Here is a 17,590-nt window from a genome sequence, read left to right on the forward strand (position 1 = left end):
ACTGGCTATTTGCACCCTTTTTTTTAAAAGAGGAGTGTGTGTGGTGCAATCGATTGATTTGAGTACGGCAGCAACGTAATAATAATAACAGATGTTTATTTCCCATAAAGAAATACTTCGTGAAGAGGGTTGCGTGACAGCGTACGTGACAGCGGACTGCGCAGATGCGTTTCTACCCCTTCCATTGCAGCGCGTTATACCGTAACGTTCCTCATTCTAGTGCGTGCTGTCTTGAGTTACGGTTATTTCTTCGCAATGGTATGTACAACTTGCATTTGAAATGTCGACGTAACGGTTGTCAATGTATATTGCTGATAAATGTTACATATAATTCCTTCTTGAAAATATCTTTGATTCGAGTATATTTGTATTTCCTAAATGGCGTTTTCTTACTTTTGTTTGCCGATTGAATATTCTATAGTTTTGTTTCTTTTTTTATTTAAATATTCAGCTGAGTTGCCTAATTTTATTGACATGTAGTGCACAGTGAACGAAACACCGCCGTGAGATCAATATATTTGGCCATTTACATTTTTATTCTAGAAAGGATATGTATAGTTAAATGATCGATTTTTATGTCACAATAAAGTAATAGATGTTTCCATCAGCAAGTGTTTTGTTGAGGGACTTGTGCGACAGTTGACTGTGCAAGTGGGGTTCGACCCCTTCCAGCGTAATATATTTTATTTTAACGTTCTTCTTTCTGGTGTGTGCTACTGTCTTAAGTGACGTTTGATTTTTGAAGAAGGATCTTAGCTCGATACCTCGACGTAATGATTATCAAATATGAATTGTTGGTAAATATCATGAAATGTTTCAGTGAAAATATCTCTATTTTGTGTACGTTTATGTGTTTTCTAAATTTTATTTCCCAAAATCTTACATTCATATGTGTCATACCTTGTATCTGTACGATATATTTTATATTTACATTTCGGACTTCATATCGCAATATCTCCGTTCGTAGGATACGTAGAAAAAAAAATAAAAACACTTTCTCCTTATGTAAATCGAACCCAAGCTATCGATTGAGCTTACTTAGAACTTAATCGATTTAGCCGTTATTAGGATCCGATAATCTCGGGTACTCGCAACTCTCGGGCTCGAGTAAAGATACACGGAGCGATCTCGTTGCGCGTATACTTGGCGCGAGACACTACCGTGTCTCTTGGTATTATTTCTGTAACACTACTTGTGAATAAAGTTATAATTTTATAAATGTAAACTTTTGCCACCCCCCCGCAGATAGTAATCAATATTTTCTCTACATTTTTTTACATATATTGTTCTCAAGTTATTTATCGTGCAAATATGGATTAATTTGTGGGGAAACTCTTTCATCTATATGAAATAAATAGATATTGAACATATATAATATTAAATAGTATTCGAAATTAAATAATGTTTACGTTTTATATATGAGAATAAAACTCTAATGACAAATTTCGATGTAATTTAATAGTTAAATTATCCAAAATTTTATTGTATTTACAAAAAGAAACTTATTTCGTAAAAGTAATTAAACAAAACTTGAATAATGACAAATTTATATTGTATATACATAACGTTGTCATTTTTACATTCTGTAATTTTTATAATTTAAAGTACCCCGATATTTTTATTTAACTAACGATTTTCTCTCGCGCAAACAATATTACAAAGAATATTATCTAAGAAAAAATCAATTACCTTAACACATTTAATTTGTGCAAGCTTTATTTAAATTACATTTTATTCTGTAAATTATAAAAATTTATAATCGATTTTTATCATTTAGAGGTCGTTGACGATCGCAGATTTTTAAAATCGATCTTTATTTTTTAATAATTACGTAAAAATGACGACATTTTCTCACAAATTGTCCATACCCGAGTTTCATTTCGTTGCCATTTTGTTTAAAAAATCGATTTTAAAAATCTGCGATCGTCAACGACCTCTAAATGTTTCTCAGCGTATTGTGTGTAAATTTCAAAACGATCCATCGAGCGGTTTTCCAGATCTGATGTCCACCGCCGAACGTGTCGAAAAAAAAACTCATCATCTGCCGGCGGCCATAACTTTTTTGTGTTTAAAAATTTTTTAATAAAAATTCTTTTTAAAGCTCTTAAAACATGTATCTTTAAGTACAAACAGAGTTCGTTTCATTCCCACTAATATAGTTTCTGAAAAAAAAATATCTGAATTTCGACCTATTTTTCGGGCCTCTATAGGTGGATGTAGCCCCTTAAAAAAGTAAAATATTATGACAAATAGGTACTATGTAAATAATATCATGTATAAACACCAACTTTAAAGCTTTGCGTTGAATGGCAACGGCACAAATTATTTTCTTGTAAATCACAATGTCGTTTCTTGTACTGATATTTTTGCAGAGCATTTTTATCGTCATCGAGCATTTTCATCGCTTGCTCGATACGATAACTATAAATTAATTTTAGGCTATAAATACATAGTTCTCCGTAATTTGTTTGTACGGAGGCATTTGATGCAAAATAAGTCTTATTTTCAACTATATAACTTTTGTATTTTTTCGTAGATTTTGTTTTTTACGTACCTGGCAATTTTAAACATCCGTAAGCGTGTATGAGATATCCTCTGAGTAATGTCCCTGTTGCTGTCACTGTAGTTGCTCCTATACATATGACTGCATTTGAATGCAACAAAATTATGTAGAAATATTTTTCTTGATCGATAAAATATTCAGTCATGAAATGTAGTAGTACTCGACCTGGCTGAAATCCATTTATATGCAAAGCAATATCAAGAACTGGCGTCAAAATTGGCAATAAAATAACGATAAATAAACAGCACATGCTAAACACTAATTGTAAGAGCATTTGAAAAAAATTACTATATAAATTTTGCTATATGATATTTTATGCAAATGATAACTGCAAAAAATTCTTACGTTTTAAAATGAAACGTGTATACTTATATTCCGTATAGTACAAATATTCTTTGACTGTTTAAAATCATTTTTAAATTATATCTTTACATTTTAGAAATATGTCGATTATATTTAGTGTAAGTATAAAAAATAATAATGTTTAAATAGTTATGTTTATTTGGTCGTTTAATATTTCTTATAATTAATTTATTTAGCTTTATATTAACATGTGTTATCTTACTTATAATTACAACTGTATAACGTTTCACGCTGTTTCCATATTCTTTCATAATATTGATCTCGTTCTCATCTTTCAATTTATTACAAATTTCCTGTAGTCGCTCCATTAAACGCTTTACCTATTATAATATTTAACGCGTTTCTTATTGAAAAACTTGGAAAGGATTATTATATGTAAAAATTTATTTATGAAGTATGTTTTTTTGAATGCGCAAGCTTACATTATGCGTATTCATCCAAAATGCGTTATAATTTATAATATACGTACTGCAAAAGATCACGTTAGAGAAAACTTTTATTATAAGATAAGGAGTACATTCTGCGGTCAAAAATGTTGTAAGCTAGAATTAATAAATTTACTGAATAGATCACAAAGCTATTCTCTTATTCGATTAGCAAATTACAAGTTAAGAATGATTAATTGCTTTGTAGTGCAAAATGATATAATGAAACTTTTACAATTCTAATTCTAAAATAGCAGATGTATCTCACGATGTGTTGTTAATACTAATATTTAGAGTTGGATAAAAGTTGTGAGAAGATAATAGTATATTATTATGCACCAAGGGGCGAAAGTAGGGTTTTTCAAACGAGTGTGAAGCCGAAGGCTCGGGCGGCAAATCATACGAGTCTGAAAAAGAGGTTTCGACCCCAGGTGCACACGATATTCTTCACAATACCTTTACGGAAAGTTCGACTTCCATGCCTAGAGAGAGGCGAGAGTGGCCCCTTTCACGTCAGGGCTTACTTTCCTCTCTAGGGAAGAAAATTGATACTTTCCACCCGGCATAGCGGGCGGAAAGTGGTTACTTTCGCCCCTCTCTAATACAGACATAGAAAGTCGAACTTTCCGTGGAAATGTTGTGAAAATAATTATTGTGATCAGTAACTTATGGAGTGACTTATAATGGTACAATTAACAATGCGGTATAATATAATAGTGCGTATAATTAAAAAAATGTAAGATATATATAACATGGAATATACTTACTTGGAAAATAATACAACTTGTCAGAATACTGAGACACAAAGTTATTTGAAATCGAACAAGATTTGATTGATAATGGGGCTATATAAGCCAAGAGCAAGAAGAAGAACCCGATTGAGATAAAAGTATTTAGTCTCGATACAGATCATTACTCTAGGAGCATGCGTTGATTGTGAAAAAGTCAGTGATGGTTTGTGCACACGCACATTTTTCTCCTTTTATTGAATACTTTATAACTTACTACTTTCTTATAAGTTGCATCATAAATTATCTAATCTAGCATAAGCGTAGCAAAAATTAGCGAAAAATATTACTCTGAAATTGGAACATTATAGCAATTGAACAATTTTACTGGAGAAGAGATCGGCGATTAAGCGATCAATATAATATGGGCAATTGAACTCGCATTTCTCATAAAAATATACTTGCGTATTCCCTGACAGAGAGCCGCACAGGCATTTCGCCAATTTTCGATAACGCAATAACATGTCTCTTCGTTGCATGATGCGTGCTCTCATATAAGTTATATTAAACCATTTAGAGAAATGGTTATCGCTTAGTCTTACATATCGCACCTCAAGAAAAATACTGTCACAACTCAAAAAATTTCGATTTTGAATTACGTATACCATAAAAAGTATGCCTATAAGGTGTTCCCTACACATGCTATAATAGTGTTACAAATCTATATGCAAAATTCGCTGCACGAGAGCAGGTGTCGTTATTTTTTCAAACCGATTAAGGGCCAGTTGTTCCAACCTTTTGATAAACTAACTAATAGTTAAATCATATATATGTCTTTGTTTATCCTTTACATTAAACAAAGATAGACATATGATTTAACTATTAGTTAGATTACCAACAGGTTGGAAAAACCGGCCCTAAGTTGCAATCGCTGGATGAATAGTGTCATAAGTGAATTGACAAGTGAATCACAGCAGACGTCTTAAAAAAAAAAAGAAAAATAATATAAGTTTTATTATAACAAAATGTCGTAATTGCAATTGCGTTAGTTGTCTCACAATTCAAAAAAAGTTGAATTACTTGTTTTTCTTCTCTCCCGAGAATTGTGAATTTTTGAATTGTGACACTGTTCTTTTTTATGGTACAATATATATATATATATATATATATATATATATATATATTGTACCATAAAAAAGAACAGTGTCACAATTCAAAAATTCACAATATATATATATATATATATATATATATATATATATATATATATATATATATATATATATCTGCAATTATTAATATATTATTGCTAACTTACTGTAAACGCACACACACACATCACTGCTTTAAACACTTTTATATTTTCTTAGAATTAAGAGTTTTTACAATTTTATTAGTTAATACAACTTTTTAGATTATAGTATGTTATTTGTTTTAGTGTGCTAATTAGTTTTTTCACTATCATTATTCCACTACACTGTATCAATTGATTTGCTTTACATCAATTCTGCATCGAATGAAGAATGTTGAAATACGACACTGCCGTGCTCAGTAACTATAATAACATATAACTTTTTATTTTTATCTATCTATAAAATATATTTTACATTCAACACTATTTTGAAAGATATTCTTCTTACCGTAGCAGCACCTTCTAACTTTTCTTACAAATAGTCCAGCAATATTCATAGTGAACGCTTTGGTACCACCTCTTTGCAAGAGGAACAGGATCATTTTTTGTATTATGGTTATAGCAAATAATCTTTCATATTTTAAGAATATAATTCTATTATATTTTCAGATTCCCCACTGATAAGAAATTGAAAGAAAAATGGATAAATGCATTACTTGTTTTAAACAAACAAAGTAATGCTTGTAGTCCCTCAAAATACAGTAGAATCTGCATCAAACAATTTCGACTGCAAAGTGTTCGTTTGAAAAAGAATGCTGTCCCAAGTGTATTTCCCAATGCAGAACAAAGGTAAAATATAATAAAAACTATTTACAATAAAACATTTAGTTTTTTATTTTTTTCTGTTTATTAATAAAAAAATATTTTAATTTTAACGCAATATATATATAAAAAAAAATTCACGAATCTATGTAACTTATTTTATGAGAAATCTTGTTATTACGAATTACGGATTCGTAATAACAAGATTTCTCATAAAATAAATTACATAGATTCGTGAATTTTTTTTTTATATACTCTTTATATAATAATGCAGTCAGCTACAGAGCCCGATTTTGCATTTTTGCTCTTAAAAATTTATAATAAATAAAATACGGAGTTAAAGTGCAATTTAACGTGCACTTAGTGCATAAAGTGCACCTGAGTTCGACCGTCGCTCCCACGCTATACTACTCTTCTTGTCATTCTGCATCCATATTTGCATTAATAAAATAAAATTTATAGCGAATTCGGGCGCTTGCACATAGTGCACACTGAGTGCGCACTAATAAAGCTTGTTTATAATCTATTACTCTTTATATAATAGTGCAGTCAGCTATATACAGAGCCCGTTTTGCATTTTTGCTCTTAAAAATTTATAATAAATAAAATACGGACTCGCAGCGAGTCGCAGCTAAGCCAACCCGACAGAGGTCTTCACCGTGTCTCCTGCCGACTCTAATGTCCATTTCTATCAATTACTACGTTTACGCGAGCGTTACTTTTATTCTGTAGTAACTTAGACTGGAGTCACATGACATGTATTTTCCACGTAATGCGTAACCGCGTAACCAATTAGGAGAGAGAGAGAGAGAGAGAGAGAGAGAGAGAGAGAGAGAGAGAGAGAGAGAGAGAGAGAGAGAGAGAGAGAGAGAGAGAGAGAGAGAGAGAGAGAGAGAGAGAGAGAGAGAGAGAGAGAGAGAGAGAGCGTTTCGCATTTTCGGTTACGCATATTCCCACTTCTGATTGGTTACGCGATAAGCGTTACGCGGAAAATATCAGAGTCCATGTAATCGCACTCTTACGATAATTTACTCCGCGTAAACGAGTAAATTATCGTAAGTTATTACTACAAAATCCCGTTTACGCGAAGGAATTATCATAAGTTACTACAGAAGTTAACGCTCGCGTAAACGTAGTAAATATTAATTTAAATCTCGGTTTAATTGACTTTTTATTTCTTTTCTTAAAATTTACTTTTAAGAAAATTGTCAATTCACTTATGACACTATTCGTCGAATCGTAATAAAACGACACTTCTGCTCCCGTGTAGCAAATTTTGCATATAAATTTGTAACATTATTATAGCATGTATAGAAAACACTTTTATGCAACACGTGCATGGAAAGTGCCCCATTACGCACGCTACGCGTGCGTGATAGATCACTTTCCAGGCACTTGCAACATAAAATAGGGAGTGTAAGTCGTGTGTAAAGATGAAAATTCCCGGGTGCGGTTACCGCACTTGCCTTCGGCTCGTGCGTAAACTCCGCACCCAGGAATTTTCATCTTACGACACTTGTTACACAAATAACTATTTACGCATACTTTTTATGGCATACTTAACTCAAAATCGAAATTTTTTGAGTTGTGTATTCTGCTTGGAGTGCGATATGTAATACTAAGCGATTACCATTTCTCTAAATGGTTTAATATAACTTTATAATTATGAGAGCACGCATCATGCAACGAAGAGACATGTTATTGCGTTACTGAAAATTGGCGAAATGCTTGTGCGGTTCTCTGTCAGAAAATACGCAAGTAGAGGAAACCGCCGGGGCGAAGTCGGTCCCGGGGCGGAGTCGTTTTTGCAATTATTTCGAAATCTGTATGTTGTGTAAACTCGCCATTAATACTGTAAGCGCGGCTTATGGTGCCCACGTGACCAACGGAGTTTAATGAGGTTACGTGCCATGCTACGTTGTGATTCTTATCGAAACAAACGTGTTTTTGCAGGTCAAAAGTAAAATTTCTTCCGCGTCGAAAGTTTGTAATATCTTAAGTATTATTGTCTCTCTGAATCTCAAAGTAAGTAATCCTAAAGAGTAATGCATGCTGAACACGAATCCAGTGCAGTTTTTTTATTTTCATTGATTTCTATTATTTTATAAAGCGACCAAACCTAAAACTTGTGTTCGGGGCGAAGTCGTTTCCAAGCCAAAACAAAGTAAAAAAAGCTAAATAATATGTGCTGCGTATATGCTCGGAGATAATACAAAACAGAGCCGATGAAAAACAGTGCATTTCGTGCAGGCGTAAGGCACATAACGAGTCCGTGCGCTCGTCAGACTCTGTTTTTACATGCTTTAACTGTTAGCGAAAAAAAAATTTAATTCTCTTGAAATTATTTTTCGCTTTCCATTTTTCTACTAAAAAACAATGAATAAAGTGTATTCTATTATTTTTTATGATCAAAATTATGTATCTTTATTTAAAATCCAGTCCGAGAATGAAGACACAGAAATCGGAAACCCCTTTATTATTAACAATTTTTCTAATTTTATTACATTCTTTTTTTTTAGTTCTTTCTACTCCTATTTCATATATAATTCTTTAAGATTCGGTTAATTAATTCCCGAAAAATTGGAAAAATTTTGGTACCAATTTCCAAAAAATCGGTAACAAAAAATTATACACTTTATAGCACTCCCCGGAAAATTCTACCCCTACTTCATATACAATTCTTTAAGATTCGATTAATTATTTCCCTAGAAATTGGAAAATTTTCGGACCGGTTATAAAGCAGGCAAACAATTTCCTTAAAAAAATTGATTCTTTTAATAAGACCTATCATCCCCTACAGTTTGTCCCATACTTTCTGAAACACCCGGTATATTATATATATCATGTGTATAATATTTTTATACAATATATATTATGTCATCACGTCCCAATAAAATATATATTTGTATTTTATTGTATTAGATTATCTTCTATCCATGTTTCATTAATAGCTGATGTAATTTTGTCGTTGTCCATCATTGTGATATGATTACCTTCCACATAATGAATTTGTACTTTACCTTCGGTAACCTGAAAATAAGTTTCTTGTTATATAAAGCTTCTTATTATTTCTAAAATCATATAGTCTTATATTCCAAAAATGTCTTTATCCAAATTAAATTTACCTTATGTAGACCATAATCCTCTTCAGTAAAAGAGGCAATTAGAAATGTGGGTTTTAGCAATGTTATAGGTGATTTAAGGCGAGGTAATGAAGAAATATCATAATCCTGTATAGCAACTATATGATTGTAAACTGTGAAATATAAATTTTTTTTATTTTCAGTGGTCATTATATATATCTCGTTCGGGAAGTAAGCTAAAAATATTTTTAATTTTTCGTTCCATGTATTACATTTATTCAGCTCTAACGCAAGCTGTAAATAAGAAAATTTTATATAATTAATAATAATAATTGTGCCAAAGTAACATTTGCGTTTTATTAATATAAAAAGTAATATAAAATATATTCTTATTTATTTCATTAAAATTCCTTACATATTTATTAATACTCACTTATTGTGCTTTTTATCTAAAACTATTTTTATCCTTTAATCATGACACAAACATACAAAACAAAATGTAAAACTTTCACTATTTCAAGATTCAAATACAATCCCTGAAGATATTCATGTTATAATGAATTATTTTATGTGTGTTATTAATTTATTTAAATTTATATAAGATTAAAATTACATAAATAGCTTTTACAATAAAAAATCAAAATGTGTTTTTTTATCATTTACTAACCTTTTTCTTGTTAATTACAGTGTACATTTCCAATAAACGAAGTAATATCACATTTTGTAACTCATCTGGCGAAGTACAGTCCAAATATTGATTAGTCCAAAATTTCATTTGATCGGGAGCTCCGTCTATTAATATTAACCGTCCTGAGAAATCTTTAGCTTCTAATAATCTTGCTAATTCAATGGCAATTAAGGATCCAAACGAATAACCCACTATTAGAAATTTCTTTTGATCTTTCATTTTCTTTAATATGTGCTAAGAAAATAAATATAAATGTATGTGTAAGCTGTGATATAATACGAAAGATTTGTACCTCTAATTGTTAAATATTACTTATATATATACCTATAAACTATTTAAAAATAATCAAAATAAATATTTTAATTAAATTTAATCTCCTTACAGGCAGCAAATAAGCGGCTGATTTCATCACTGAATGACTTTCATCAGGAATATTAAGTACACCGTGTTGCAAACACGTTGCCGAAGATTTAATTCCTGATGCCACAGTTTTATATACGCTTGAACATCCTTCAATTCCTGGTAAAAGAAATATATTGCCTCGATCAACCTCTTTCTTGGTAACAAATTCTACAAGAATATCTGGAACAAAGTCTGCATCCTTCATTTTTCGAATCAGCATGTCAAAGCCTTCCAAATTACTCGGCTCAATTTTATTTGTATCGTGTATCTTTCCTTGTTCTGTTGTAATTGTCATTTGTCGAAGTTTAGCAAAATTTAGAATTTTAATGTCTTGCGCTGTCAAGGAAATATCGAACTCTCTTTCCAACGTTTGCTTAATTTCAACTGCCATCATCGAATCCATACCCATTTCGACCAGTGGTATATTTGGTGGCACTGTGTTTATGTTCTTTAATCCTATTTTGAAATAAGGTAAGATTTGTATAATAAAATCAATTTTATGTTATTCTAGTTAATCTTTTAAAATTGAATATACAACAAAAATTTTAATTAAGATCCAAATTATTACATTTCTTGGTAAATATGCATAAAAGGTCAGCATTCACCAATTTTATTGCTACTTAAATATGTTGTAGGGAGAGGGGGCTTTTCTGAGTAATTTTACGCAAAAAATACCTAAGTGAGAGACGGCATTGGTTTAGAAGAAATAGCAAATTGAAGTTTTACAATTTTATTACTTTTCTTAGGTATTATAAAGTAAAATTAGTTCTAAGAGAAGTAATTTACTGATATGTGTGTATAGACAGTACACGTGTAGACGGGGAGAGGCTACCGCTTCTCCCCCGCAAGCAGGGATGGGGGTGGACCTTGGTTCGCGTGGAAAGTTTCTCACCCATACAACAATTAGGTTGAGTCAGACCTTTGATTACATTGAAGTTCACCCCACCCACCCCTGATGCATGCGGGGTACTCCCCCGCCTACATACGTACTGTCTATACACGCACATATCAGTAAATTACTTCCCTTAGCACTGGCATAAACTGTTATATTTTTTAGTTACATTATTTGTTCTTAACTTTTAAATAAACAATGACCGCCGATTAAGATATAAGGAAAATTTATTCAAGATCACGTCCTTGACAACATATGTCAAAGTCATTAAAATCGGTGAGGTTGCCCAGTTTCTGTATAATTATCTGTGTATTTTTTAACAAATAATTGTAGAGATAACTATTAAAAAGTGTAACAATTATTATAGCTTTTAAACTTGATGTTAAGATAACTTTTACTCTGTTCATCGCTCTGATACTATTAAAACTGCTTGAGATGTAGACAACCAATGGATGTCACTTTTATAGCTATAATAACTATAATATATATTTGAGTAATCCGTAACAAAAATTTTAAACAAAATTATTTATTAGTTGAATACTTTTGTGTTAAAAGACAAGGGCCATTAATTTTTTTTTTGCTTTTACTTTCTGTTTTACTTTTTCTTTCTTTCTTTTAGAGATCTTATTTTATCGCTGACTAGATTTTCAGAAAAACAAATTTTTTTTCTAAATATTAATTATAATCTAAAAATTTTGATTAAGACCCAAATTATACAATAATTAAAATGAGAGAAACTCGTAGAGGCCTCCTAAGACTTAAAGTGTTAAGTCTGCAGTAATTGTAAGATAATTTTCCAAATATTATAAGTATTCCTGTAATTTTGTGCATAAAATATATTTTTTAAAATATTGCTTATTCCAATAAATATATTTGGAATAACATTTTGATTTTACTTCTATTTTATGGCCATTATATGTATTTAGTATCTTTCTTTGTTTAGCTTTGCATAAAACTGCTTACCCATTATATGAGCAACTGTTTCATAAATATTCATTGATCCGCCAATTTTTGCTTTTTCAGCAACAACCATACTGCTTACAACAGGTCGATCTTGTAATAGAAATACTTCTAATGTCTTCAAACAGGAAGATATTCGTTGTTGCAATGTACCTCCAATAACCAATTCCTTATTTTCTTCTTGCATATCTGCCACGAGTCCGACATCACCAATAGCACCCCACTGTATTGCTAAACCGTGTAATCCTTCTTCCATCCTTTTTTCACAAATTTTCTCCATTACGGAATTAGCCATCCCATAATTTGTCTGGCCTGCATTTCCTCTTCCACACGACACGGAGGAAAAAACGACAAAATGTCGAAGTTGCAGACAGATCTTTCTCGACAATTCGTCCATTTTTTTTGTCATCCATGCTTTTGATTTGAACGAATCCTCGAACGTTTGTGGTGATTGATTTTGAAATGTACAATCTTTTAAAACAACTGCAAGATTAAATATAGCGTCCACTGGTGCTTTTTCTTCAGCAAATTTTAATATAGATTCACAGTCTTCATGTTTCAAATTATCATCGACTGTAACAATCTGTACATCCACACCGTAAGATCGCCATAGTTTTACTCTTGATTGCTGATAACCTGTTCTGATCCCGGCTCGTGATGTTAATACCAGATTTTTTGCACCTCGAAGCGTCAACCAATCTGCTAGCTCTAAACCAAATCCGCCAAGTCCACCCAAAATAACGTAGCATTTATGCTCCAAACAATAATATCGTGGATGAGCGAGTAGTGGAGCATTCAAAGGCTCTTGATCCTCTTTGTGAACTCTGATAATTATCTACGAATAAGCAATTAAAAAACAATCGTTTTTTTCTATAAAGTAATAAATTTTAAATAACAAAGATTTCATATTTTATTTTATTATTGATATTGTTTTGCATTTTATCATTAATTTTATTATTAATTTTAATTAATTAATAATTAACGTTATTTATTAATATAAATACAAAAAGTTTCTTGGTCAAATATAATTATTTAAATAAACCTACATTTGTTACTACCTTTAATAGCATTAATTAGAAACAAAGAATTGTTTCTAATTTGATATGATAAAATATTCTGTATCATAATTACATATTTCTGTGTATATTAAGAAATAATTGTACCTTGCCAATATGTTTCCCAGCGGCCATATATCTAAAGGCAGCTTCTATTTCATTTCTTTCGAAGACTCTTCTGCATAGTGGTTTAATAGCACCGTCTTTTAAACCTTCTGTCATTGTTTTCCACAACCTTGACTTTTGTTCTGCGTTTGAATAGAATAATTTATCTAATAAAATGCCATAAAAGCTGATATTTTTAGAAAAGATAGATATATCCAAGGAATTATTGGAAAACATATCAAATTTTCCAATTTCTAGAAAACGGCCACCATTTGCTAAACAGCGAACAGATGCTTGTAATTTTTCTTCGGCTAAGGAATTCAATACGATATCCACTCCACGACCTTTCGTACGCTGCATAATCATTTGTTCAAAGCTTGTATCTCGAGAGTTTCCGATATTGTCTTTGGGAATGGAGGGAAACGTTTCTCTTATAAACTGTCGTTTCTCGACAGTTCCAACTGTCGTAAACACTTCGCAACCTTCGTAAAGCGCAAGATGGATCGCAGCTTGACCAATGCCTCCCAGTACCAGAATGGATTAAGATTTGTCTCCCTTTTTCATTTTACCCCTCATGTATAAAGCATAGTAACACGTGCTGTACACACACGGAATCGTTGCTGCGTCTTCCATTGTCCACTTGTCAGGTATAATCCAACTGAGATATTTATCGGCCACAAGAATGTTCGTCATTCCTCTATGCATAAAAATTTTGAAAATGTATTTATTTATTTAAACGTTACTTTAAAATGACGTATATCTTGCTTATTTTTAATTTAATATTAAATTTAAGTTAATGTTACTTTTAAAACGTTATTAATACTATATATATATATATATATAATTAATGATACTTATATAAAATAGAAATTAATACTGTCAATTGCAAAAAGTTCTTTTTATCGCATATATGTATTGATACTCGATCTATTTTACCCGTGCGAACATAATCCCATAATTCTTTGCTTATGCGTGTTAAAGCCAACGAATTCCATGCCGATAAAACAATCGTTACCGCGTTCGAAACGCGATAACGATTGTTTTATCGGCATGGAATTCGTTGGCTTTAACACGCATAAGCAAAGAATTATGGGATTATGTTCGCACGGGTAAAATAGATCGAGTATCAATACATATATGCGATAAAAAGAACTTTTTGCAATTGACAGTATTAATTTCTATTTTATATAAGTATCATTAATTATATATATATATATATAGTATTAATAACGTTTTAAAAGTAACATTAACTTAAATTTAATATTAAATTAAAAATAAGCAAGATATACGTCATTTTAAAGTTCGAAACGCGATAACGATTGTTTTATCGGCATGGAATTCGTTGGCTTTAACACGCATAAGCAAAGAATTATGGGATTATGTTCGCACGGGTAAAATAGATCGAGTATCAATACATATATGCGATAAAAAGAACTTTTTGCAATTGACAGTATTAATTTCTATTTTATATAAGTATCATTAATTATATATATATATATATAGTATTAATAACGTTTTAAAAGTAACATTAACTTAAATTTAATATTAAATTAAAAATAAGCAAGATATACGTCATTTTAAAGTAACGTTTAAATAAATAAATACATTTTCAAAATTTTTACCGCGTTCGAACGGTGCGATAGTTTCAGCGTTGAGTCTGCCAGTAGCTACCATGATATCTCTAAAATTAACAGACGTGTAAATTACATTAACGAGATTTTCATGGTTAATGGGAGACATTCTGCTCTGTGCCCAGCAGAGAGTACTCAGATCTCCTTGTACCTGTTATAAGTAAACATTAATTAATATTATTTAATTATAAAATTTATAATAGAACATCTTAACATACCATCTGCGTAACGTAAGCGCTCTGAACAAGTTTTGGTTCTAACGATGGTAATGGTAAATGCCTGTACGATCCCCAAACGTTACCGGAACGTATAACGTTGATGGGTAGGTCCAACTGTAGCTGCTTCGTGTACAACGGTTCTTGCAAAGAAAATGTAGGCGCTTTGTTATCTTGAATAAATACGCTTCTAATTATTTCGCCGCCTGGTTCTTTTCGCAAACAATTAATAAAACCGAGTAGCCCGCATTCGAAGTCTTCTTCCGAGACGAGAATTATCTCCGTATCTACACTAGTCTCGTTTTGCACATTCATGATTGATTTCAGTTCATCTACCCATGAAAATTCATAATTGTTCACATGTACAATCCGCTGGTTTCTCGCAATATTTCGCATTTTTCTTAATAACAAAAGCTTCTTGTCATTTATTTGTTTTTCCAGTATGATATCCAACTCATACGTTTTCAGGCATGAATAATCGCAGACCGCACCGGATTTTTCCAAAGTCAGTAGAAAACCCTGTGGCATTAACAGAGATAGCAACTGTTTATATAATTTTTTGCTATTTTTTGTCAAAATATCGAAACCAAGGACTATCAAACAATTCTCGTCCTTCGACAACTTAGTAATTTCCGTTGTAGAAACGTTGTCGGGCAAAGAAATATTTGGGAGTTTCTCGTGGGTCGTCACGAGTTTAGTGTGGTGTCGAATCTGCGGTAAATCATTTAAGATTTCACTAATAAGTGGAGAATTTAAATCTTCTGGTATCACTTTGTCACTATCATCGACAAATTCGATAATTTTAACATTTATCATATTGCAACATTCGAGTGCAATGTGCGTCGACATTCTTATTACATCTTGCAACGACATAATATCTAAATCACGATGAGCAACAAATTTGTATTCTTCAAGAACGGTATTCACAACTTTTTGTCGGCGAGATATAGGTGTAGCCACAGTGCCACAAATTTCTATTCCTCCAGATATTATAGCGTCTAAAGACTTGTAACGACGAACAGAGAATTCTGCAACGTAGTGAATGAAATTTATTTGTCAGGCAATTGGCCGCATTGTATCAGTTATTTTACTTACGTCTATCTTCAATTGGACAATCCTGAATTATCTGTGTGTGATATTTCGGATCGATAGTCAGTTTGCAAATTCTTGTTGGAACATAAAGGCTTCTTGAATTCTGTCCTAAAATCATCATCTGTAACATACTGTCCATAAATGCCACCCAATTAGATGTCCATGCGATATGGCCGTTTGATCCAGTAACCGATGCGCTTTTTAATCCACGAAATGCGCCGGCATATTGATAACCGCGAAGTCTTAATTCCTTATAGATGTCTTTTGTATTCATTTCTTCCTCATCATCGATACATTCAGCAAGATTAGCTGATATTTTTTCATTTTCAATATTGGTTGGAATTCGTACTGTTCCAGTAACAATAGCATTATCTCCTTCGATTATTTCAAACCTATTGCTACCTAGATATAGGTGTAAATCCATTAAACGTAATATAATTTTATAAAAAATCAAAATTAATATAAATATGTCAATATGGAGCTGGACCTTACAAAAGCAGTTGACTTGTGAAAAGAAAGAAGATTCCGCGTTAAGATTAGTTATTCTCACATATTTTCTTTGTATATTTTTTACATTTTAATCATAGTATATATTGCGCCATAAAAGCGGCATATAAGTTTTAAAATCTAATTAAAAAATAAAAAACTCTCGCTAAAAAATTAATTGTTTACATAATAATATTACCTTCTTGGATCGAGAAAGTTAATTCAATCTCATTTTGTTGTGATAGCACTATAGCACGAATAAAATTAACGTCTTCAAATACAACTGGTGTATTAATATATTCTTGGTTTTTTAACAATGCGATCATCTCCCAGATATAAAAAAGATATCCCGTAGCAGGGAATAAATTTTTTTCATTAACGACATTTTAATTATTTTTTTTTTACAAAATTGCACTACAAAAAAGTTCTCTGAATGATCCCATCTAAAAACGTCATTAGAAATTATTACATAATCTTCGTGTAAACGAATTAATTGTGGAAATTACTTAATTCAAGATTTGATATAAAATTGAAGCACAGATTCTAAAGTATCACTGTTATCTGCTCTTTGTAATAGGCATAAAAGAATTAACATATGTAAAAGAATACATTTATCTTTGAGATAAGTAAGGTGATAGAATATATGTCTTCAAAATACAGAGATGTGATTTTGAAAATAGATGATAAAACTGACCAAGTTCGAAAAAGAGTTTAAAGTCTTAATTCGCTATTATATTGAACATGTTCTCTTCTGACTATTTCACTTAAATATGAAAATATTTGTTTCTTGATAATTTGTCCATTTGTGCTTAAACGAAAAATATGCATATACCTTATAAGAGGAGAAATCATTGGGGTACCGCGGCTTACAGGAAATTCCACTGTCGGATAGAGATTTGCAATCTGTGGCTGCAATCCTGCGTTATAAAGTTTTCCGATTGATTCTAA

At 31.4% G+C, this 17,590-nt stretch overlaps 1 protein-coding gene and 1 long non-coding RNA gene across 4 annotated transcripts in view; one reads left to right on the plus strand and one right to left on the minus strand.

Moving 5' to 3' along the window:
- The window catches only part of LOC139817520 (uncharacterized), a 21,164-nt gene continuing 3,574 nt past the window's right edge, over nt 1–17,590 (plus strand). Inside the window, exons 1-2 of one of the 3 annotated variants that reach the window (XR_011733252.1) lie at nt 1–258; nt 5,881–6,060. This is a non-coding gene — a long non-coding RNA (uncharacterized lncRNA). The other 2 variants (XR_011733251.1, XR_011733250.1) reach the window with 2 other exon arrangements.
- Nucleotides 8,762–17,590, minus strand: part of LOC139817513 (fatty acid synthase-like) — a 20,689-nt gene continuing 11,860 nt past the window's right edge. The window contains 13 exon segments of the mRNA XM_071785662.1: nt 8,762–9,063; nt 9,159–9,410; nt 9,784–10,038; nt 10,187–10,662; nt 12,062–12,893; nt 13,222–13,915; nt 14,155–14,244; nt 14,852–15,000; nt 15,068–16,092; nt 16,160–16,558; nt 16,842–17,036; nt 17,039–17,085; nt 17,475–17,589. Of these exon segments, the coding sequence (XP_071641763.1) occupies nt 8,944–9,063; nt 9,159–9,410; nt 9,784–10,038; nt 10,187–10,662; nt 12,062–12,893; nt 13,222–13,915; nt 14,155–14,244; nt 14,852–15,000; nt 15,068–16,092; nt 16,160–16,558; nt 16,842–17,036; nt 17,039–17,085; nt 17,475–17,589 (4,649 nt within the window). The 3' untranslated portion in view covers nt 8,762–8,943.

This window comes from Temnothorax longispinosus, chromosome 1 (assembly GCF_030848805.1).
Source record: "Temnothorax longispinosus isolate EJ_2023e chromosome 1, Tlon_JGU_v1, whole genome shotgun sequence".
Classification (NCBI taxonomy): domain Eukaryota; kingdom Metazoa; phylum Arthropoda; class Insecta; order Hymenoptera; family Formicidae; genus Temnothorax; species Temnothorax longispinosus.